Source organism: Acipenser ruthenus, chromosome 25 (genome assembly GCF_902713425.1).
Source record: "Acipenser ruthenus chromosome 25, fAciRut3.2 maternal haplotype, whole genome shotgun sequence".
Classification (NCBI taxonomy): domain Eukaryota; kingdom Metazoa; phylum Chordata; class Actinopteri; order Acipenseriformes; family Acipenseridae; genus Acipenser; species Acipenser ruthenus.
The window spans coordinates 1,627,379-1,650,180 of record NC_081213.1 but is presented as its reverse complement, the minus strand read 5'-3'; the positions used below and the strand labels follow the sequence as shown (position 1 = coordinate 1,650,180).

The following is a 22,802-nucleotide window of genomic DNA, read 5'->3' as shown; positions in this document are numbered from 1 at the left end:
AATAACACGGCAGCTAAACTCTATCAGAATCGAATGACTGCAATGACACTGAACGCGGATCGCACTGATCAGCCAGTTTCACCCGGAAAATCCAAATTAGGGCTGGTGAAATGCGATCAAAAACAAAGGAAACACGAAAACAGAAAAACTAGAACCCAACAACTAAGTAACAGAACTGAAGATATCTTAAATTAGTTACAAAAAGAGACTTGGAGGAGGTACGGCTGTGAAAATATGGTCCATATCCCAATCTGTGGACCGAGCACCAGCTAGCCCACTGACCTAACCCTCTAAAAACCAACCCTTCCTCACTGTAAGGCGTGTTTTAACCAGAGTGCATGCTTGGCTAATGAGTACGCCCAGGCCCTGGGTTACACTGTAACACGGTCAGAAACCACCAGAGAGAAAGCAAAAGAAGCAAAGCACACAGATGAGCCCGGCGCAGGCTGAGCACAGGAGAGAGCTTACAGGTAATCCAGCCGGACCGGGAGAACCAGGGAAACCTGGAGGGCCCTGGAAGGAGAAACAGGCAGTGAGAGGGCAACACTTTGCAACACTCCGGGGTCCTTCAGCTACAGGGGCACCAACGTCAGCTACTGGAATGTTTAGGGGTTACCATATGACTTCCGGTACACTGAGACAGTTTGGGACAGTTCAGGCTTTTCAACTCGCATCGCAATGCATTCTGGTATGTTTTGCCTGTCTCAGGAGCCTTTCACTGCAGGACTACACTTACCAGAATGCATTGCATTTGTACCAACAGCAGAAGCTCCTCAACATGCTTGCAATGAAGAGAAAGCCAATAAACATACAGGAATTTTTAAACCCCTAATATTATTTTTAGTTTGGGGTCGTGTTCTCAATGTGGTTAACCTGGCTACTCTACATATACAGCTAGGAGAAAAGATGCAGTTATTAGTTAGTGATTCATGTTTTTCCCTGACTAGTAGATTATCACTGTATGCTTTACAACGGTAATCTAGTGTACTCTATTCAGTTATTAGTGCTTTACTTGTTACACATTGGAGTAGTGGGCTACACTCAATTGTTTGTTAGATGCCCTAGTTAGTATAGTAGAGCAGCAGAAGTGTGTTTCATTGAGTCACAAGCTATATCCAGTATCCAGTACCAGGTATATCAAGCCAGACGAGTTAACATCAGATCTGAGAGTGTCACTCTGCTATTTGTAAAAAATAAAATAAAATAAAACAAACATAGAACTGCATTATCCAAAAAAAAAAATTGATGCAGTTCTTGGTCTTTCCACTTGAGGGTGCTATAACCCAAGCCATTGAGACATTGCTGTTAGCTACCAATATTAGTAGACAAAGCAATTGGAACCAAATGCTAACTTTTGCTGTTGAAATTGTGTGCCTTCAACACCAGTTGCCACTATAATAATTCTGCAAATCTTGTGTCCTTTAACATCTAGGAGAGAAACTGGTCATGTGTCAGTAGTGTTACAACACTGCCCTCTTCTGGGCAACCTGAGCATTGCCCTGGAGTCTGAAAGCTTGGGGGAATGGCAGTCAGTCGTAATGCTCCAATACCACAGAACTGTTACATGTGTCTCTTGTTCTTATGCTTACCATACTGCCTGGTGAACCTGGGAATCCTCTTTGTCCCTGAGGCCCCTGCAAGGAGAATAAACACAGTCTTTAATGTTCAGTGCTCTTAAAGGATATGACAGACAGATGGACCACATTGCTGCACATTACATGGACTTTACAAATCTAGGGCTGTGCAAAAAAAAAATCCTGGAATCTTATACAGCACATCCCGACTCACTTGCTCGCCTTTGTCTCCCTGCATTCCCGGCATTCCAGGGGTCCCTGACACTCCCGGGCAGCCCGCCCCGCCCTCTCTGTTGTCACTTTCACCCTAGAATGGGAAGAAAACATTCAGGGTGTTCATGGGGGCTGGATGCTGCTGTGGCAACCGCCTGGCTATCAACAGCAGGCCCGATTTAACTGCGCTCTCACAACTCAAATTATAAACTGTCCTTGAAAACACTACGGTACACCTACCCTTGCCTCTTCTCTCTGGAGTTCAAAGCACTGCAAAACAAAGGAAACAATTCATATTAAATCACACGCCTGAAAGCGTACTTCACACAGAAGTGGCAGCTGCGAGCTCTGGAAGGCTTCAGGAGCTCTGCTGTTGCCAGGCAGCAGCTCGGAGGTTCCGTCTTACCTTCTCACAGCTGTCCAGGTCTTCTGACCCCGGTAGACCCTGCACCCCCTGCTCCCCTTTCTCCCCTTTGATCCCGATCACCCCAGGAACACCCGGGCGGCCCTGAGAGCAGCCTCCACAGATCTTCTGAAAAACGAGGGACGGCAGTTAGACTTCACCTGTTCCAGGTTTTATTACATGCTGGATAAGCCCCAATGTATAGGTAACAAGCTCAGGTGTGTCTTATTTAACTCAAAGTAAAACCAGGAACGGATCATTAGCTAAATCTAAAACTAGCACCATTAACATCATCGGTCTTGTCTGCACCAGTGGCGAAACGTCAACCGATATTTCAGTGTTCAAAACAAGCAGATCAAAATGCTTATGTGAACTGTTTTTATTCTCTAATAGAATGTTGGCAAGAGCTGTCCTGACTGAATGCGGAATCCTGCACCCTCCCCTCGTCTTCTGTGCTTACCTTCAGTTCCTCCATGCTGCTATCAGCTACCATTGACAGGGGGGGCTGTGGACAGGAAAATAAAGAGTGTTAGAGGGGGGGCAGTGTAGCTTAAGAGGTTAGAGCTGAGGACAGGGAGACTGGACTCTTCAGTGCCTCACTGTCCCCCCCCAGTCAAGTGCAAACTGGGATCTAGATACTGGAAAATCACAGTTGGGCTACACTGGGAGAATACAAACAATTCTGAAGTTTATAACAGATGGTCGCCATGGGCAACAGGGATACTGAAACCACAGTTACACTGTAACTTCAACTCAAAGAAAGAATTCAGGACATCCCAGCTTCTTCAATGTGGCTTACATGCCTAAGAAGTACACGGTAATTTTTATATTTCTTAAGCCGTTTATTATTATTTTTTTATTATTGTTGATATAGTTTTCTATATCCAAGTGTAAATTTTTCCTTGTAATGCAGAGCAGGTAAATGTCATAGGGAAATGAGTTCCATGTTTCTTACGAGGGCTCGGTAGAGAAATCCAGGAGGAGGAGGGGGAGGAAGAGAGGAAGGAGAGGAAAAGATCAACCAGTTGTTGATTGGAGGAGTTGACATTCTTGTTAGAATAGACAAAAATAAGGGAAAAAAGAGTGGATTAAGTACTTGAGGAAGTGCTTCATTCAGTGGTTAAAATGACAACATCCATGAACTGCATTTGTTTTATGTATATGTTAATACACTAAGCATCTGCTCTTCCAGTTTTGATTGCTATTTTATGTATTTATTAATTCAAGACAATGCATATTCTCCTATAATAAATAACCTGGCATGGGGCAGTTGCTTCACTTCAATTAAAAGCAATAAGACCCAACACAGAGAAAAGGGTCAAAGGCTAAATGTGCCGGGCTTTATTGCCATTATATGTCAATGTGGTTTTAGATTATTATTTTTTTTTTATTTGGATTATTTATTACTTTTATACATTTTTATTTATGTAACTTAATTTTTTTAAAACATTGTTTAAATTTTCATCTACTTTGTTTTGTGTACTACTTGCGAGGAGAGCTCACGTTAATTAAGAACAATTACAGATTTTTCTGTAAATCAAGACCAGACTTGGATTTAGAGTTGTTCGGGCATTGACATATAACTGCTGGTTTCCCTGTCTCACTATGGTGTTCAGGCTCACTTCAGTGTGCCACGTTAATGGAGGTTCAAACTGAGAAAGTGATACCCCTGCATCGATTACAAGAAACACACTGCTTTAACTTCGCTGCATCGCAGCCGCACGTTCTTCAGCATAATCCAGATCGCTTTGATAGTTTATATTTACACAGAAAATCAACTGGAGAATCTATTTCTCAGGTGATTTGTGAGCGTTCGTGAGGAGAAAGAGAATGGCTCTTGTGAGGATCGTACTGTACATGTCCTATCCAGATCCCATCGCTGCTGCTCTGACAAACAAGCACCGTGTCGTTGTGGGAACAGACAGCAAGCACAACGTATCACTTATCAGAGAAATCCCCTTTCTCGAACGTGCCTGAGTATTCCCCAGCCGACTCCTGCCCCATGAATATACATCCAGATTATGTTTAAAAACCGTATTGCAGCGCAGGATACAGCAAAGATAAAGCAGCACGTTCCCTGTAAACACTGCAGGCTGTCTGTCACACGTCAGCCTCTCTGCCTAACACTGCCCTCCTATTGCATCAGAGAGCAGACCCTCCGTCCTCCTCGCCCACTCGTTACTTACTAAATCTCCCGGCGGGCCGGGCAGCCCGGGTAAGCCATCATTTCCAGGAATACCCTGAAAGAAGGAACTGCAGTTCAATACGATTAACTCGATTCCTCAGATTCTGCTTCAGCCCAATGCCTTCTACTGTACTTCGCTACTTTCCTCTACAGCTATTGTGAGCTCCCTGGTATTAGTGTCCTTATTTCAGCACAATACCAGGTTAGGGAAAAGTAGTGTGTGCGTTTTAGTATTAAAAGGGCCAGTCAGGTATATTTTGAAGAGTCCTTCCTTTCGGTTCTGCAGACAGATTTTGCTGCAGTAATAATGAAACAATGTCAATTGAAATTCACAGGGTTGGCTCCAAACAGCTTGAAAAAATACTGGTCGAGCTTCATATTAAGAGACCCTAGCTTACTAACATAAGTAACAAAGACCTGGTTAGTAAATATACAGTAATATATTTATTTAAATTATATATACATTTGTAATAATAATGGTACTTAAGTTAATTGATAATAGATAAATGTCCTTAATATAAAGCGAGATTAGATGACCAAAAATTACAACAGACACTACTTTTTTTAAAAAAAGAGCTTTGTGTATTTAAATGAAGTATCCCTTTGCAAAGAAATGAGGAAATGTAGGGAATTTAAGAATATTAAGTGTCAAAAAGACTGTGACTTCCAGTTGTCAAACTGAAGAACTCTTTATGGTGCAACAGTGACACCCAGTGGCCACATTGGCTCACTACAAGTCATGCCTGATGTCACAATTGATGCAGCAGGAAATGATCCTGAAATGATGGATATCCCCACACAACCTCACTCCTCAGTAATCTAAGAGCAGGTGCGCTTCAGAGAGTTAGTGTCATTTTAAGCAAAGCTAATTAGAATTTAAATGCTCCTTTTAATATTTTAAACCAGCATGGCATTCTAAATCTTTTTTTCACCATCTCAATTAAAACACACGTCATTTTATCACTTTTAATTAAGTTTTAAACATAGTTATGTTGTTATTTTTAATATTATTTTAACACACATCTATATATAGAGAGAGAGATTATTGTTTTAAAAATACATTTTTAGTAAGGTTTTTTTTTTTTTTAAATACATTTTTGGTTTAGTTAGCCAGTTTTAGTCAGTTTCCATGAAAGCCCAAGCAGTCCCAACAAGAAGCGAAAGAGAAGAGGAAGGTGGTGCCCCAAGTAGAACAAGCGTGTCTCTCACCAGGGTGTGAAGGGTTAAGTTCTTACCTGCCGTCCGGGTTGACCAGTGGACCCCCCAGGGCCAGGGGGGCCGGGGGGTCCAGGGGGTCCAGCAGGCCCCTGAAATACAAATATACCATGTGACTTCAACCAGCTACCAACCGGAGATCCACAAGAGTGGTCAGGAACATAACCTACCGTAATTAGCAGCACGTAACTCACACTCTTATACCACTGTTAGAAGCACTACACAGTCAAGCCTTTATTTATGACTCAGAAACGATACACATCTTTATAAACAAGCGTGCAGTCTATACTTAGACACTATAGCATATACAGACGCAGTTCAAAACCATCCGACTATTCTTTGATTTACTCTCCTGCGAGTTATCCAAAGGGTGTATATAAATGCCTTTTATATAAAACAAACAATAATTCAAACCTGGGGGCCTGGCTGCCACACGTGGCCAGTGACCAGGGTTCCAGGGGCCCCCTGAGGGAAGAGAGAGAGACAGGGTTAGTTTTGCCCCAGTTACTCTTCCTTTAGGAGGGTCTGTTTGCTTTCCTGCCCATGCACAGCCTCAGTTCGGTGTACTCACAGGCTTGCCGATGGAGTTGGGGTCCACTTGAGGTGGGGGCTGGCAGCTGCACACTCCTGGCTCCCCCTGGGAGAAGCACAACACACTGGGGTTACATTGCGGAACTAAAACAGCAGCGCTTAATTCACTAACCTGGAAACCAGATCAGGGGCAGGGTACCAGCTTACCTTGTCTCCTCTGGTTCCCTTTTCACCCTAAAAAAAGGGAAAAATAAAAAGAAGAAATGTTCAGCTTTTGATTAATACAATGCAAATCCGTCTTAAAATTCACCTGGCTTTCAAACACTAAAAACCCGCCCTCTATTTTAACTCGGATATTCCAACCTTTACAAAAATAAATAATATTCGTCAAAAGAGTGGTATGTGAACCAACAACCTTTGGGACCAGAGTTCAGTTTGCTAAACACCAAGCAACAAGGAGAAGGAGGAGGGTGGGACGATGGGAGGTTAACCAATGAACTGCCTTGGGTAATGCAGGCAGTCAAGTACATAGGAAGCTGGATTAGGTGTGTGGATAGCCAATAGAAAGAGAGAACACTTACAGGTGTGCCGTCCGCTCCTGGAACACCATGCTCTCCAGGAATCCCTGCTTTGCCCTGGAATCAAACACAGACACACACACACACACACACACACACACACACACACACACACACACACAGCTCAGTCAGTCAGCTGGCAGGGCTCTGGCAATGACAGAAGACATCTAACAAGAACCAGCGGTCGAACTTACCGGGGGACCGGCGACTCCGACTCCTGTAGGCCCCTGAGGGCCAGGTGGTCCTTGTGGCCCGTCATGCCCCTGCAATAAAAAAAATAATTCAGCCACTCTTATACACTCAGTGTTACAATACTACCACTCAATTCTAATCATAATAAATAATGAAGTCACTCTCATCCAATCAAACCGGCAACATTGCAGTTATTCAGATCTTTCCCTCTTGAACAGTTTACTATTCACCAAGGAAAGCGAACAGAGATCAAAATGCTTTGTGTTGCCCACCCAAAACTGTCTAAAATAGACAACATTTACTATACAATACTAACAACACCACTACTGACCTTCTCTCCCTTTGATCCCCGAGGCCCTGGCACGCCAGCTACACCCTGGAGCCCCTGCAAGAACCCAGACTCTCGTTTAGCTGTCATTGCAAAGGACCTTGGGATGCATGAAGAACACGATGAAAAAATGAAATTGAAATGGTCTACTAATATTGTTTGGGAGTGACAGACGCCCGAGTTCCCTGTATGAGAGCAATGAAAAAAGTAATGAACAATACCTGCGCAACCGTTACTCTTCATTATACATTCTGTTGTTTTAAAAGCCAATGAAGAACCCGTTTTAGCTTTTGCCCCTGCAGATATTACTACCTTTGATTGAAAAGGGGACATCGAGCTATTAAACAAACAGAATAAAAGACAGAAAAACAACACGCAAGGTTGCTTTGTTTGTAAAACTCATAGATGGAGCTCTTACCGGTATTCCAGGAAACCCTCTTTCTCCAGCGTCTCCCTAGAGAATGGAGAGAAGCTCTCTGTTAGTGGAACAGGATTCAGTAAAAGCACGTTGGTATCTGACTGGAGTGATGGACCGGCACGTACCGATGGTCCAAGCAATCCGATTCCGGGAGACCCTGGCTTGCCCTGAAACAACAACAACACAGAGTGTTCAATTCATCCATTCATTCATCCAGTGTCGGGATCATGACTGCTTGTTATCACTACGGGGGATGTCAGTGGTTATTGATTATTTGGCCGCTGGTCCCCCACCTCTCAAGGGGAGAAGGAAGCCACCGTCCTGTGGACTGCATCGGCAACAGCCAGGCGAGTTTACCTGAGGTTTAACATGATCGAAGGAGGGAGCATGCATCATAATCCCTCCCCTGAATCTCAGCCTGGGCTTCTAAAAGCGTATGACAATTCAAACAGGCACACTCCCTTGTGGATACGATTCTGCTACAGACACACAATTCTGAATTGCAATCTCCTCATGTGCTACAGACACACAATTCTGAAGAGCATTCCTCTCATCTGCTACAGACAGTTCTTTTCCATTTTAGCGTATTCTGAACAGAACTTACCTGACTGCCCTTTGGTCCGACCGGGCCTTGAACGCCAGGAAGTCCTGGATTGCCCTAAGGGAAAAAACAACAAACTGTTACAGAGCAGAGATGAAACTACAGTACAGCAAGACTCCTATTGCAGAGCACTTTCACCCATTCCAGGTTTTAATATGAGCTTGATTAGCCACAGTGTATTGGTAATAAGCACAGGGGTGTCTTACAGTTAACCCAGGATTGGATCAAACTGCTATAGCGAGAGTCTTATTTCCATCCGTGTTGAGTCGTTTTCTTTTTAAAAAGCTGATATAAAAAGGATAGCAGCACTTTCAGATTTAATCGTGGGGACGTCTCTTTGGAAACGGATGTGTGAACGCGGGTTTTAAAAAGACCAGTTCAAGTGTGACCCCCGAATAGAAGAAGGGGACTCACGTGTTTGCCAGGAATGCCCACTCCTGGGGGTCCCGGCCCCCCCCTCTCTCCCTTCTTTCCCGGGATCCCGATCGTGTCCGTCAGCCCTTCGGGAAGGGAGGGGCACATCTCACAGGCATCTCCCTGACAACAAGAACAATGAGCAATGCTAACATCCCCTGGTCAAAGTGTCACTCACAGCATCCACCTGTCAAAACCTCTGTCTACTCTCCTGCAGTATTGTTGTGCTCATGAAAGTATTGTTGGTTCCCATGATAAACAATCACACAACGCTTTGATTTGCTTCTACTATAAAATACAGACTGCCCAGCTCTCACCTCAAATCAAGAACCACATTGTGAAGCTCTTCATGAGCTGGATAGCCCTGCTGTCTTAGACACACTAATAGTAGAGCAGCAGCTAGTTGTTCAAAGCCCTCAAACTCACCTTCTCCCCCTTCGGCCCGGGGAAGCCCTGTGTCCCTGCCTCGCCAGACAGGCCTGGCATGCCTGTCTGTCCCGGAGTCCCTGGGTCTCCCTGGAAACCCTGCTCACCCTGAGGGGGGCACACAGACAGAACACTGAAATAATATCCCTTCTGATAATGAGACAATATTAGGGTTGGGAGTCTTTGGGACAAACAGGGAAAAGTTCATTCAAAAGAGAGAATACTTACTTAGTGTTGACTTAAGTTGCAAGGCTTTTTTTTTTTTTTTTAAATGTATTCAATTGGACTTACCTTGTCTCCCTTGAACCCAGGAGTACCAGGCTTACCCTGCAGAACAGAAAACAGAGAACTGTCTTTGGTTTGTCTGGAGATCTACAAGTAAGCATGACAAACACAGCACTGGAAAACAGCCAGACTCCAAAACTGGTAAAAAAAAATTACAACTCGTACCGTTTGCTGGCTCAGTGCACTCACCGGTTTGCCCGGCTCACCCACGCCTGGCACCCCCTGGTCCCCCCTCTCTCCTGGCAGTCCTGGCAGTTTGATCACTGTCTGAGCGCCGCCCACCTCCGCGGGAAGAATGGGGCACAGACCACACGCCTCTCCCTGCCACGGACACAAAGAGGCGGTGAGATAACTAACACTGAAGATTGCATGAGCCGAAATGCCTGCTTGGCATATCCTCTTATAGTTTTTACCTCGACAGTTTTGAAGTTGTTGATGACAAACCTATTAACCCTTTCATGCATGGCAATCTCATATGTCTTTATATGTGGGCATACAGATACAAATACATGAATCAATATAAAATCACTGAATATTTACCTTTTCACCTTTTAATCCCGACCAGCCTTGAAGTCCTTGGTCCCCAGTGTTGCCCTGAAACAAAACGTACCACGTCTCTGAATGTAACCCACATTACATCAACCCCAGGGATAGTGCTGGAGAAAATAACAATAGTTAAAAGCATATTGAGTAACGCAATCGTTTTACTCGCCTTTTCTCCTTTAAGACCCTCAAGGCCAGGTAACCCTCGCTGTCCCGACTTGCCCTGGAAATGAACCAGCAGAAGAAAAATCTTAGTCTTTTCACACAAAGGTAATCAAATTACATGTTTTAAAAACATTTAGTTCTACGATGGCACTCGCTAACTATGAATCATTGTACGTTTTTCTTTCTTTATTGTAATTTCATATTTTTCGTAAAGCATTGAAAAAACAAAACCAGAAGAATCCACAGGGATCGTTGCTCACAGCGGAATATTAAAGTTCCACTCACCGCTTTCCCGTCATTTCCCTTCTCCCCTGCGTTTCCCTAAAAGAAAAAAAAACAGGAATTGCTTTAGTCATCACGGGCTGAATCCAAATCGTCACTCTGCCCCTAAATAAATATAAAGTTGATTTGTCTGTTATCATCACCTTCTCCCCTCTCTGTCCTGACAGACCTATAGCTCCTGGTTCACCCTGGAGAAAAAAAAGAATCAAGCAATTAAAAACCTATCCGAAACACCAATTCAATACAAACTAAATGTGTTTGTCGCTCCAATTCCACCATATCAGTTGCAGTAATTACTTCTAGCCACTAGAGGGAACCCTGGATACTCACCGGCAGTCCTCTCTCTCCCTGCCCCGCCTCTCCCTTCTCTCCTTTGGGTCCTGGTTTCCCTGACGACAGCAGATTGGCAGGTAACACGTCGATGGTAGGACATCCCTCACAGGCCTCTCCCTACAGAAGCCAAAAACAAATAACAAACAAGATCTGACATTTAAAAACGAATCAGGAAAGGTACATCACCAGCTAAAGAATCTGCTTGAAAATACAACACAGGGATCCATCTAAGAAGTGTCACAGAGGTCATGAAAGAGAGCAAGCCCTACGCAGGTCTTCAGGACTGGTATGCATTTTGAGTTCATATTTGAACAATATAGGGGTATGCTATTTTTTCATGGTGCTACGACATCCACCCCTTATAAATATACCCAAAAAATAATAAAAAAAAAAACATTGTTTTTACCTTTTCGCCTTTAAGACCTGCTGTTCCCGAATCCCCCTAAAAGATAAGAAACATTCAGCTTTAGTGCTGGAACTGAAGACCCCCTCCACCCCAAATTTCGCTTCTATGGTCTATCCAGCTGGTTGACAGAGCTGCCATGTCCAGCTGAAGGACAGCTTGTATGCAGTCTTGGCACCTGAAGAAGTCAACCAAAAATCTCCTAAATCATGGTAAACCCATTTCGGTATGGTTCGGGTTTCATTTTCCGGCTTCGTGCACACATACACCTACATTGGGAATTAAATATATGCAGAAGTACCTTATCACCCTTTTTTCCATTAAGGCCAGCCGGTCCCTAAAAGACAAAAGAAACATATAATTGCTAAACAATGTTTATTATTTTTTTATTTCATTTTGATAAATTAAAAATTGGCCATTTACCAAAAACACTGGTCAGAAGTTTTTCAAACCCCTGTCTGACCTAAGAGAATGTTTCTAAACAGTTCTTAAAAAAAAAAAGAGGTTATTTCAATTTTAATGAACTGGAACCCTGGTCTACAGGTTTAAAGACCAACACGATATCAGTGTGCCAGAGCCAGGCTCCACTAGCGAAGCAGACAGACGCCCGCTGCTCTTACTCAGCTCAGTCAGTGCAGAGAGTTTACTACCAGGGCATCCCTGTGAAAGCTCACCGGTAAACCAGGCTCTCCTCTCCCTGGAGCTCCAGGCTCTCCTTTGGGCCCGCTCTTCCCCTGCAGAGCGATCATGTCCTGGAACCCTTTGGGAATGCTGGGGCACACCTCACACGGCTCCCCCTGGTGGGATGGAGGAGTAAGATCCGTCAGGAGAGGGAGAGAAGAACCATGGCCACGGTCAATCGTATCATACGAATACTTGTTTCTATACTAGTTTAAACTTGAATAAATAAAACAATTAGATGAATATGACATTTATTTATGTGACTATAGTAATATAAAATAAATAAAGCTACCATTGCACAGCAGTTTGGGTCATTCCTGGTTTATTGTTTAAAAACACACTTGAGCTTGTTATCTACACACTAAGGCTAAATAGCAGAACGGGTCAGAAAGCTATGTAGGAACTTATTTCCATCCATTTGAGCTCTTTAATGTTTTTACATTACATTGGAAGTTACTAACAAAAATACCAAATCATAGAATCACTGCGTGCTGTTAAAATCCTCTAAATCACACTTTCAACAGCTCACCTTGGCTCCTTTCGAACCCCCTGGGCCACGAGGTCCCTGTATTAAAAAGAATAATACAATAACAGATAGATATAGTGATGAGATCGGACACAGCCCATTGGAAATACAAAGTCTAATATAAAACAACCCCATCCAAATACTGAGATCCTGAATCCACCTGCAAGATAGCTGACACCAGTTTTCAGTTTAGCTCTTTTGACTGGACTCGATAATGTACGGTATAATGTGATGGGTTAAGCACATATACACACAAACCAGGCATGTACAGAAACTAGGACCAGAGGACACAGTTGGAAATTAAGTGGACTCAGGACAGAGGGAAGGAGACACTTCTTCACAGAGAGTGGTGAGGGGATGGAATGGGCTACCCAGCTTGGCAAAAGTTCTGAGATCAATCGGCTACTAGGAACCGGATGAGCTTCGATGGGCCGAATGGCCTCCTCTCTGATGCTCTAAGTGATATGATGAGAGATAGTAATGTCTGTTTGTCTGTGCCCTACTCACAGGATCGCCATGGTTACCATCCTGGCCTGGAACTCCAGAATCACCCTGCAATGAGACTCCAGGTCAGCTTCCAGGCAGGATAGCAGAGAGGCATCATCTTACAAAATAACAAACAATCTTGAAATATAACTCACCTTGTTTCCTTTCAGCCCTGGCAGACCCCCTGGACTCCCCTAAATAAATAGGTGAATAAATAAAAAGAAATTCACTGCTTAACTGTTAGATTGTTTTTTTTCCAGGACTGTAAGTAATTGTGATTTATAACGTACAATAAAAGTTAGCCTAGTGTGGTGTTTAACAAGAATTCATTTTAAACAGTGCTTTGAATGACTTGAAATGTCTTTATAGCTACTTGAATTAATTAACATTTGTTGTTTAAGTAACTGACATTAATTTAAATATACAAAAAAAAACAACAACTTGCTTTCATATTAAAAAAGGAACATTTATACGGTAAATAAGATACTGCCGTCTTCTTTCTTCCTAGTAATTTAAATCATTCTTTCAACGTATCCTGTAACAGCATACAACTGGAAGGTTAGCTTGTAAGGAACGCAGAATTCTATACACAGCAAGCACTACTCACCGGAGGTCCAGGCTCTCCCATTCCAGGGGGTCCTGGGGGCCCGGGGGGTCCCGACTCTCCTGCTAACCCCTCTGGTCCGACCAGCCCTGGCTGACCCTGAAGAATCAAGAGCAGCGTTCAGTGGGGCCCACTAGGGCGGTGCTATGTGCTTCAGCACATGTGAGGTCAGCTTGCTTGGGGTATATCGCCACCTAGTGGGATTTTCCCTCAATTGCAAAAATGTGTTTGTGGTACATTTGAGAGCGATTTGAGTATCACAAGGAAGAAACTGACAATTTGGATGATGTAAACATTATACCCTGTTTCGTGCACCTCACTGAATAAAAATAAGAAAGTTAGAATCATTTTTATATGTGTGGGACACCTTGTATCTTAAAGGATTAGATTTTACATTGCATTTTAAGGATCTGCAGCCTTCTACAGCAGACACAGTGGTCTTACCTTCTGACCTTTGGGGCCGACAACACAGATCTCTCCCGGGCGACCCTGCTCACAGAAAAGACAGCATTGTTAAATCTAGCCGATAAAAATTGGCAAGATATTTGCAGAGATAAAATAAAGTATCTTCAGTGTTTTTGTTTGACATGTTTATTTATTGAAAATGAAGGTCCATTCCTATATTCCCACACACATTACAGATATCAGATTTATGGCAATCCCAATATTGATCCGTCCTAATATACAGTTTGATCATCAATAAAAAGCCTCTGGCTTGTCAGTGGTCTGACATTGATGACTTTATCATTTGAACAGACTGTTTAATGGAATGAGCCTGTGTTCACAGTGTCTCTTTAACTACATACAGCACAACAAACCCTGCAAACCCCTGGGATTCATTGATACAGTGTAAACAGCAACAGATCCGAACCTGCCCCTAAAGCCTGTACAATAAGGGAACAAACACATCACCTCTAGGGGATGCACGGGAATATCAACACATTGTAAAGTGATACCTACCTGTAGTGCCATCTTAATACATTCACAATACGTGTGCTTTGTATGGCTGGACAGTTCTCAGTTGTTTTTGTTTCAATTTGATTTTGCCAGGCTTTCTAACCAGCTTACTTCTGAAAAGACTCAGAGGCACTTACGTCGTTCCCCGATTGTCCTGCTGGTCCCTGTTTACCAGAGTCCCCCTTGTCCCCTTTATCACCCTGAATATGAGAGAGAGAGAGAGAGAGAGAGAGAGAGAGAGAGAGAGAGAGAGAGAGAGAGAGAGAGAGAGAGAGAGAGAGAGAGAGAGAGAGAGAGAGAGAAAGCAGGTTAAACATCGTGCTGCTACATTGTTACATGATGCATTGAGAACTACGCCTTTCATTTTTGTAATTACCGTGGATCCCTTTGATCCAGTAGACCCCAATCCCATTGGGCCCTGCAATTACCAAAACAGAGTCACTGCACTGTACTTGAAAGGAGGGAAGTGTCTGCAGGTTTTACAATCCGCATCGATTTAACAATGGGTCAGTAACGGTGTAGTTAAATACAACTCTATTTTCAAGTGTATCCATTATTATTAGTAGTAGTATTCTTTTTTCTTTTAAACAGAAACTTATTTTATATTCGAGAAGGGCTGACCCTTCTGAAAGTGCCCCCTGCCGAAAACTAAAACCCAATGATGAGTGTTGAACATACCATGTCCCCCTTGGCTCCCTTTTCACCCTTCGGTCCCTCAGAACACTGAAACAGAGGCACAGTTACTGTTCAGAACACTGAAACAGAGGCACAGTTACTGTTCAGAACACTGAAACAGAGGCACAGTTACTGTTCAGAACGCTGAAACAGAGGCACAGTTACTGTTCAGAACGCTGAAACAGAGGCACAGTTACTGTTCAGAACGCTGAAACAGAGGCACAGTTACTGTTCAGAACACTGAAACAGAGGCACAGTTACTGTTCAGAACGCTGAAACAGAGGCACAGTTACTGTTCAGAACACTGAAACAGAGGCACAGTTACTGTTCAGAGCACTGAAACAGAGGCACAGTTACTGTTCAGAACGCTGAAACAGAGGCACAGTTACTGTTCAGAGCGCTGAAACAGAGGCAGTTACTGTTCAGAACGCTGAAACAGAGGCACAGTTACTGTTCAGAACGCTGAAACAGAGGCACAGTTACTGTTCAGAACGCTGAAACAGAGGCACAGTTACTGTTCAGAACACTGAAACAGAGGCACAGTTACTGTTCAGAACGCTGAAACAGAGGCACAGTTACTGTTCAGAACATTGAAACAGAGGCACAGTTACTGTTCAGAACACTGAAACAGAGGCACAGTTACTGTTCAGAACACTGAAACAGAGGCACAGTTACTGTTCAGAACGCTGAAACAGAGGCACAGTTGCTGTTCAGAACGCTGAAACAGAGGCACAGTTACTGTAAAACACTTCACTAGCTTCCACTGGATCTGTATTATTTACTGCTTCTGAGCAAAGGAAACCAGGCAGCTTAGCATGCAAAGACTCCCGTTGTAATTAAACCTCCAGCAAACAGATGGCCGAGGTACCTCAACATAGGAAACGTTGATTTATTTGCAACAATAAAACATTCTGGTACAGGGGAGGTATCGGTGTGTGCGATCAGTCTCGCCCTTTTAAATCATCATCATCATGATCAACCTCTCTCAAGCTTTTCCGCTGCCACTAAAATGTAATGTGATTTTATTGCAGTCAAGGGGCAGGATCATACTGCTCCACCCACATACACTACTAAAAGAGAACTGATCACAGCACGAACCGCTTTCTTCATGGTAACTGTATTACTTACAGAGCCCGTGGTACCTTCAGAGGTGCCTACACAGTCCGAGCCCTAATGAAACAAACACAAGAAAATACGAGGAGACATTCAGAGAGCAGCAAGCTCTATTAATCTCAATGCTCATGAGATATGTTTTCGTTTACTGGTGTAGCTTCCATGCTTTTATAGATACGTATGCAAAGGGACAATATTAGAATCATACGTAATTCAGTGGCCCTACCTAGCTAAATGCAAACCCTGTATAGAAGATGCACCTTGGTACTTTAGCTGAATGTGCCAGCACTAAATAACGAACTGAAAGAAACTAGAAGGATGTCAAAAGCCATCAATATAAACAGACTGATGGATTTTTAAGGACCTGTATTCTACTGCAAGGGGGATTCAATCCATATTCATAAACAGCAACAGTGCAGGAATGTGCTTGAAGACTTTTTATTTCCATTGTTCTTACCTGGTCTCCTTTCTCCCCTTTCATTCCATGCATCCCAGGTACCCCGCGATCCCCCTTCTCAGCCTGAAACAAGACACACACCGGTGTTGCTATAGCCTGCCCGGGTCTCAATCACTGAAACATTTGACAGTGCCTGTAGAAACTGTGCCTGTGGATAATGGACTCACCTTCACAATGCGCTGGGCATTTTCATCCTGAAATACAGCAAAACAACATCTTCCATTCAGTACAGCCAAGCAGATACACATGTGCACATAGTGCAAGTGAAATCATTTCAAACCGGGACCAAATTCAATTGAATAAATGAACGCTGACCATTCAATAATGTTAAAGCAAATATAAAGAAAGGACTATTGAACGATGATAGATGGAGTTCATGCAAAATGCTAAAAGGGGTTCTGCGTGGGATACGTGAATCACACAAGGAATTTGCAAGATCTGAATTTGCAAGGAGCTTTTGTGCTATGTGATATTTTGTAGGTGCCATTTTGTAACAACTATAAGTCACCCTGGATAAGGGCGTCTGCTAATAAATAAATAAATAAATAAATAAATAAATAAATAAATAAAATAAATAAAATAAATAAATAAATAAATAATAATAATAATAATAATTACTCTTCAGTATTACAAGAGGACTAGTTAGAACATTGCTCATGCTAAAGGGATTTTGGAAAACAGGGTTAAAAAGCCTTGGTTTGCATCTCTCTTTTAATTAGCACTATAAACTGTGAAAGGTTATGCAAAACATTAAGCAGGAAATTGAAAGTCTGTTTTGGCAAAGCATATCGTGTTGCTCTTTCGGCTATTTGCTTACTTCGTTTGGTAGAGGAGCAGATAATTAACTCCACTGGGATGCCCAGAACTTTTAAAAGCAGTTTTCCCTCCTCTGATTTATAGATATTTAGTTAAAAGCTTCTCTCCTCTCTCCTCCTCTCGTTACATTTCTATAAATTTGCTCAGCCCTGATATTTATTGTGACACTATAATTGCTAGTTGGTCTGCTTTAATGATCCAGCCAAATGATATCTGACTATGCCCCCAGACATCTACTATTGGAAAGGACTCCACTGCTGCAGAATGAACACAATCCAGCTATCCGGATTCTTTTTCTGAGCTTGAAAGCACTACATCTTCAGCATTACATGCTTGCTCTTTAATTAGGAAAGCAATGCTCATGAGTCTAACTTTTAGCCACGAAAGTTTAGGTGCGTTTGACTGTATCAATAGTTTTTTCTTTTTTATAACAACACTATTTAGGCGTTCTGGTAACAGCCAGTCCTGGGGTTTAAAAATGACCTTTTTATTACATTTGCAATCGTTCTCAGTGGAGTCGATACACAGACCCTGAGTTTTACAGTTTTTACTCGTATAACCTTGGAAAGTGCTTTCAACTTGACTTCTAAATGATTCTGCATGTCTTCAATCTGCTAACTATTTCCATGGCAACCCGGAGCCTTTACTTTGATCTCTCCGATCAAAAACAAAGCCCCCTGTGTTTATGCAATCTAATTTACCATCCAGTCCGCCTTGAGCTTGCAGGGTCAGATATGGGAATAACTAACAGAATCTAAAAATCAAAACCTTCAGATATGCCTTTCATTGATCTGGAGAAATCACCTGCTATGTGAACAATGCCATTCTGTTACAAGCTTAAACATTTATATTTCATCACTGTGATAGAAACGATGTATGATAATGTGTAGGGTTACTATATGAGTCCGTATACACTAGGACAGTTTGGGGCAGTTCAGGCTTTTCATCTCGCATCGCAATGCATTGTGGTACGTTTTTTACCTGTCTCAGGTACCTTTCACAGCAGGACTACACTTACCAGAATGCATTGGGGTGCAAGTTGAAAAGCCTGAACTGTCCCGTACTGTACACATAGTACAGTCCTATAGTAACCCTAACAACGTGCAATTATTCCATTACTTGGCAAGAACAGCACCCCTCTGTGGTAAAGCAGAAAACTGGACCACTGGTCACCTCTTCAGCCCAGAGTATCCAGTTCTGAGCACCATGAGTGCTGTTTCTCAATCATGTTCAATTGTTCATCAACAACCCAATTAGTAGCATCTCAAATATTGCTGCCCAACAGAGCAAGAAAAACCACCACAATGTACAGCCAGATCCACAAAAAAACAAATGCATTAGTAATGTCAAATATCAAATGACTTGAAAGGTCTAGTAATTTGGTTTGAAATTACTATTTCCTATCCTTCATTAGCTTCCACGGCCTCACTTGATTTTTTTCTATCTAATCTACAATTCTCTGGCATGTCTGTGAAGGTAGTGCAGTACAAAGATGTTCTAATGCATGACAAGAGCCTTTTATTTCAGGGAAGCTGAATAGCAATTCATGTGTTGTGCGGAAGTCTGACTGGGCAGGAACTCTCTCTGTGCAGCATTGAAAATGTTGGGGAATCTAATTGTTGCGGACCAACATTGGCCTTTGAGAGAGTGGGGGGAATTATTGAGGTGGCACCAGTGCATAGCTCTGACTAAACACACATTTGAGCAATAAATTGGATACGGAAATGGAAACACAGGACATTTATTAGGAGTGCATCATTTGACAGCGCTGTATTCACGTCTCAGTCTCAGACCAGCAGCAGCAGACGTCACCGCTAACCGTTAGGAGCCCGCAGGTCAGGCATTCCTCCAGCATCAGCTCGCAGGCTGATTAGTGAGAGTGCAGCGAGGTGGGCAGGTTCCCTACCCTGGGGGTCGGTCACTACGGGGCCAAAGAGACAGCCCCCCCTGTAAATCACACAGGTGGGAGGACAAGCACTGAACACCAAGGCAGAAAGAGAGAGTCGGAAAAAAACAAGGGGGAGGGGGGACCACATCATGAGTCGACAATAACAAATGATACCAAAACCAGAGCAAATTAAACTTCGAGTAACAGAGACAGACAGGCAGACAGGCAGACAGACAGACAGGCAGGCAGGCAGACAGACAGGCAGGCAGGCAGTTTTCATACTCACATTTTGTTCTTTTATTCCTTGAGCACAGCCGGCACACTGCAAACCAACAATAACATTCCATTTCACTCAATGTAGTACACAATACCTTTACACAATTTATCAAGTACTTCTCCAAAAGTTCTCATCTGGTGCAGATTCAGATGTTCCGTTTCCAGAACACCTGGAACAGCTATTTAAAATGATCAGTTAAGGCCATTTAAACTCTCTTCTTGTCTTTATATGGGGACATAAGGAAGACGAAAACGCATGACAGCCTCATATGAGATGAATACCCACCAGCCCCTCACACCATATATAGCAATGGAAAAAAAAACATTCAAGGAAAAATATTTATTTTTTGTCCCAAACTACTTCATTTTATTCGTTATCAATATTTAATGCACGAAAAAGTTAAAAAAAAAAACAAAAAAAAAACATTTAGCTCTCAATCCAAATTGCACTCCCACATCCTAATTAAACGTTTATACAGCTTCTCTCCAAAACTGGGGAGCTCAGCCCTGCGCAGACAGCTTCAAACTTACTGCAGAACACCCAACATCTCACCCTCACTTCCCTGAACGAGGTTTCAGATACTAACGCTGGACAGCTTTGCCGTGGGCACCAGTGGTCAACTGGATATAATTTTTACATGGCAGGCAGTTGCAGCTAAAATATAATAATAATTGAACCACATCCCGATTGGAGAGGCTCAACTTGTAATGACACGTCTCCCCCAATAACAAGCAAACACTAAGGAATACCAGAGAGACGGCAGATGCAGACATGCCAGAAAACACATGCGCCAGAAAAGACTCTGCATAGAAACACACCAACCTATTTTAAAAGAATCGAGTTTTCACATGCTGCCGTCAGCCAACTTTAGCCAAACAACAGTTAACAGAAGACTTCATGGAAAACTCATTGTGTATTGTAGACCGTTTCCACTGTTGTTTACTCAAAGAACTGGCAGGCTCGCTGCTTGGGACCAGTTTCTAACAGAATTTCCTAAAGAAGCCTGTAATTAGAAATATCTGAGTAATACCATTCCCCGCTCACAAGAATGTCAGCTGTGTTTTATTTCATGCAATTTCTTTCAATTGAAAGCTTGCAAAAGACAGTTATGAAATTGATGTGTGCTTTAGATACATGCAAGCTCTGTATTTCACTTCCATTCTCTCTGATTGCCCAGCAGTTCAGGGATATATTTTAATTTACTTATTCTTAGATTTTTAAATGCATTCAAAAATACCTTTCAATAATTATTAGATATTTTGCCCAGCTCCAGCTAAACCATTCATACTTGGCTGAGGGAGAGAGCTGTTCAGTCTTCATGCATCAACCCTGCCCTGGACTGGAGAGCACACATCAGAACCCACTGAGCCACTAAGCACCTTTATTCAACTTATTCTATGATCTGGATTTTGCCATTCCAGTTCCTCACAAGGATTCTGTTTCAGTGCTGAACGTGTGTGTCTCTGTCTCTGTCTCTCTCTCTCTCTCTCTCTCTCTCTCTCTCTCTCTCGCTCTCTCGCTCTCTCGCTCTCTCGCTCTCTCTCTCGCTCTCTCTCTCTCTTAGTGCTCCCCTGGCCCTCTGCCAACCAGATGAAAGTACTGTCTCCATAGCAAAGTGCTCCATTAAAACACTAGAATCTGCTGTTCATTTCAGCTAAGCTCTTCAATAATCTCCACTGATAAGTCAGAAATACATCCATGTAATTTCACATGGGAAATAAGTATTGCAGCTTCAGGGAGGTGGAGCTTTTCAAGCTTTAGGGGGTGCTGTGCACTTAACTTTCACAGTAGGTCAAATCTCGGTTATTTCGATTGATTTAAAACTATTTGTTAAAATGACCAGTAGTGGGCAACAGAGGCATCAAAATCTGAGAAGCTATCAGCTGTGGGATTTACTAAATGTATTACTGTATTATAGAATGAATATATTGTGACAATGTGACGGGTGATGATACAGAATCTACAAGCATGACTCTGATGTGTTTGAAAGGCCCACAGCTCTGCTCAGACTGTAGCCGAGATCAGCCTCTCAGAACAGCCAGGTGTGCTGACATCACAAAGACAGGCGGGATCAGTCTCTCAGAACAGCCAGGTGTGCTGACATCACAAAGACAGGCGGGATCAGCCTCTCAGAACAGCCAGGTGTGCTGACATCACAAAGACAGGCGGGGCCGGGGGATAAGCAGGCAGGAAGGCTCCACCTTTTCTCCATCCTCTCCTTGCACACCAGCCTCCCATGATCACTGAACCTCCTCCAGGGAACTGCCACAGCGACACGCATGAACACAGGGTGTGCTTTCAGCACTGCCAGCGAGAAACACTTAACTGTATGAAAACACTACCCTGATCAGGTTTCATTAAACAATATGAAGCACAGTTCCAAAATGAGGTCATTCTTCATTCCAAAAGCATACATCAATAAATCAATTAAATACAATGAAATCACCAGCATTGCAATACTTACATAAATGTAAAGTGAATAAATAACGCTAGGATAAATACATATGCGTTACAACACAGTACGTCAGTTTGATTGGCTTTTTATGTGTTTAATTCTGTACTTGCCAGCAGCTGTTTGGGAGTATTATCTTGTCAGATCTCAGAAGCTCAGCAGGTTCAGGTCAGTATTTACATTGGAGACCTTGAATGAGCACTAGCTGAGCTGCAGTGTATGAACCGTCTCATTAGGGGGCGCTGTTTCTCTCTTAGGCTGGAATTCAACCACTAGGGTGTTAGGGGGCGCTGTTGTGTTTAAACATCAGGAGGCAACTGTACCCAAGGAACTTGCCATTGATGTTAAACCTATAAATGAACTAATTATTATGGAATAAAACATTTTATTTGACAAAATCTGTTCTTTTAACTACAGAATTCAAATAAATGGTGTTCCATGCTTACTAACTAGCCCAGCAATGCTAATATGCTTTCAGGAGATTTTGTAATGTATTTATTTTTTAAAGAAAGTATACCAGTATCTTTAACTAACAAAGGAAGGATGAACTACAATAAAACACACACACACACACACACACACACACACACACACACACACACGGTAAACAGATTAGCTGAGTCATTTGAAACAAAGCTATTTTAAACATTTAAAATTAAAAACAGAACAAAAAAAACGCACTTTGTTTGAAAGCATAGAGTAGAAAGGCTAAATGTTATTTCTCCTGCTCTTCTGCTCATACTGCTGACGTGTACTAATGCCTCCTTGGGTTTATCTTAAG

General features: G+C 42.7%; 1 protein-coding gene across 4 annotated transcripts in view; it reads right to left on the bottom strand.

The window, feature by feature from the left end:
- Positions 1-22,802, bottom strand: part of LOC117413827 (collagen alpha-1(XVI) chain-like) — a 48,951-nt gene that overhangs the window by 11,419 nt on the left and 14,730 nt on the right. The window contains exons 9-49 of one of the 4 annotated variants that reach the window (XM_058999344.1): positions 19,579-19,614; positions 16,756-16,782; positions 16,589-16,651; positions 16,147-16,188; positions 15,022-15,066; positions 14,720-14,761; positions 14,481-14,543; positions 13,831-13,875; positions 13,390-13,485; positions 12,938-12,976; positions 12,804-12,848; positions 12,300-12,335; positions 11,764-11,886; positions 11,391-11,426; positions 11,093-11,128; positions 10,684-10,803; positions 10,497-10,541; positions 10,357-10,392; positions 10,076-10,129; positions 9,904-9,957; positions 9,529-9,684; positions 9,370-9,405; positions 9,079-9,186; positions 8,653-8,775; positions 8,242-8,295; positions 7,763-7,804; positions 7,638-7,673; positions 7,223-7,276; positions 6,894-6,962; positions 6,703-6,756; positions 6,329-6,355; positions 6,162-6,227; positions 6,005-6,055; positions 5,611-5,682; positions 4,377-4,430; positions 2,651-2,695; positions 2,194-2,319; positions 2,028-2,057; positions 1,789-1,881; positions 1,590-1,634; positions 469-513 (exon numbers count right to left, since the gene is read on the bottom strand). In XM_058999344.1, the coding sequence (XP_058855327.1) occupies positions 469-513; positions 1,590-1,634; positions 1,789-1,881; positions 2,028-2,057; positions 2,194-2,319; positions 2,651-2,695; positions 4,377-4,430; positions 5,611-5,682; positions 6,005-6,055; positions 6,162-6,227; positions 6,329-6,355; positions 6,703-6,756; positions 6,894-6,962; positions 7,223-7,276; positions 7,638-7,673; positions 7,763-7,804; positions 8,242-8,295; positions 8,653-8,775; positions 9,079-9,186; positions 9,370-9,405; positions 9,529-9,684; positions 9,904-9,957; positions 10,076-10,129; positions 10,357-10,392; positions 10,497-10,541; positions 10,684-10,803; positions 11,093-11,128; positions 11,391-11,426; positions 11,764-11,886; positions 12,300-12,335; positions 12,804-12,848; positions 12,938-12,976; positions 13,390-13,485; positions 13,831-13,875; positions 14,481-14,543; positions 14,720-14,761; positions 15,022-15,066; positions 16,147-16,188; positions 16,589-16,651; positions 16,756-16,782; positions 19,579-19,614 (2,469 nt within the window). The remainder of the gene's footprint in view (positions 1-468; positions 514-1,589; positions 1,635-1,788; positions 1,882-2,027; positions 2,058-2,193; positions 2,320-2,650; positions 2,696-4,376; positions 4,431-5,610; positions 5,683-6,004; positions 6,056-6,161; positions 6,228-6,328; positions 6,356-6,702; positions 6,757-6,893; positions 6,963-7,222; positions 7,277-7,637; positions 7,674-7,762; positions 7,805-8,241; positions 8,296-8,652; positions 8,776-9,078; positions 9,187-9,369; positions 9,406-9,528; positions 9,685-9,903; positions 9,958-10,075; positions 10,130-10,356; positions 10,393-10,496; positions 10,542-10,683; positions 10,804-11,092; positions 11,129-11,390; positions 11,427-11,763; positions 11,887-12,299; positions 12,336-12,803; positions 12,849-12,937; positions 12,977-13,389; positions 13,486-13,830; positions 13,876-14,480; positions 14,544-14,719; positions 14,762-15,021; positions 15,067-16,146; positions 16,189-16,588; positions 16,652-16,755; positions 16,783-19,578; positions 19,615-22,802) is intronic. The other 3 variants (XM_058999345.1, XM_058999346.1, XM_058999347.1) reach the window with 3 other exon arrangements.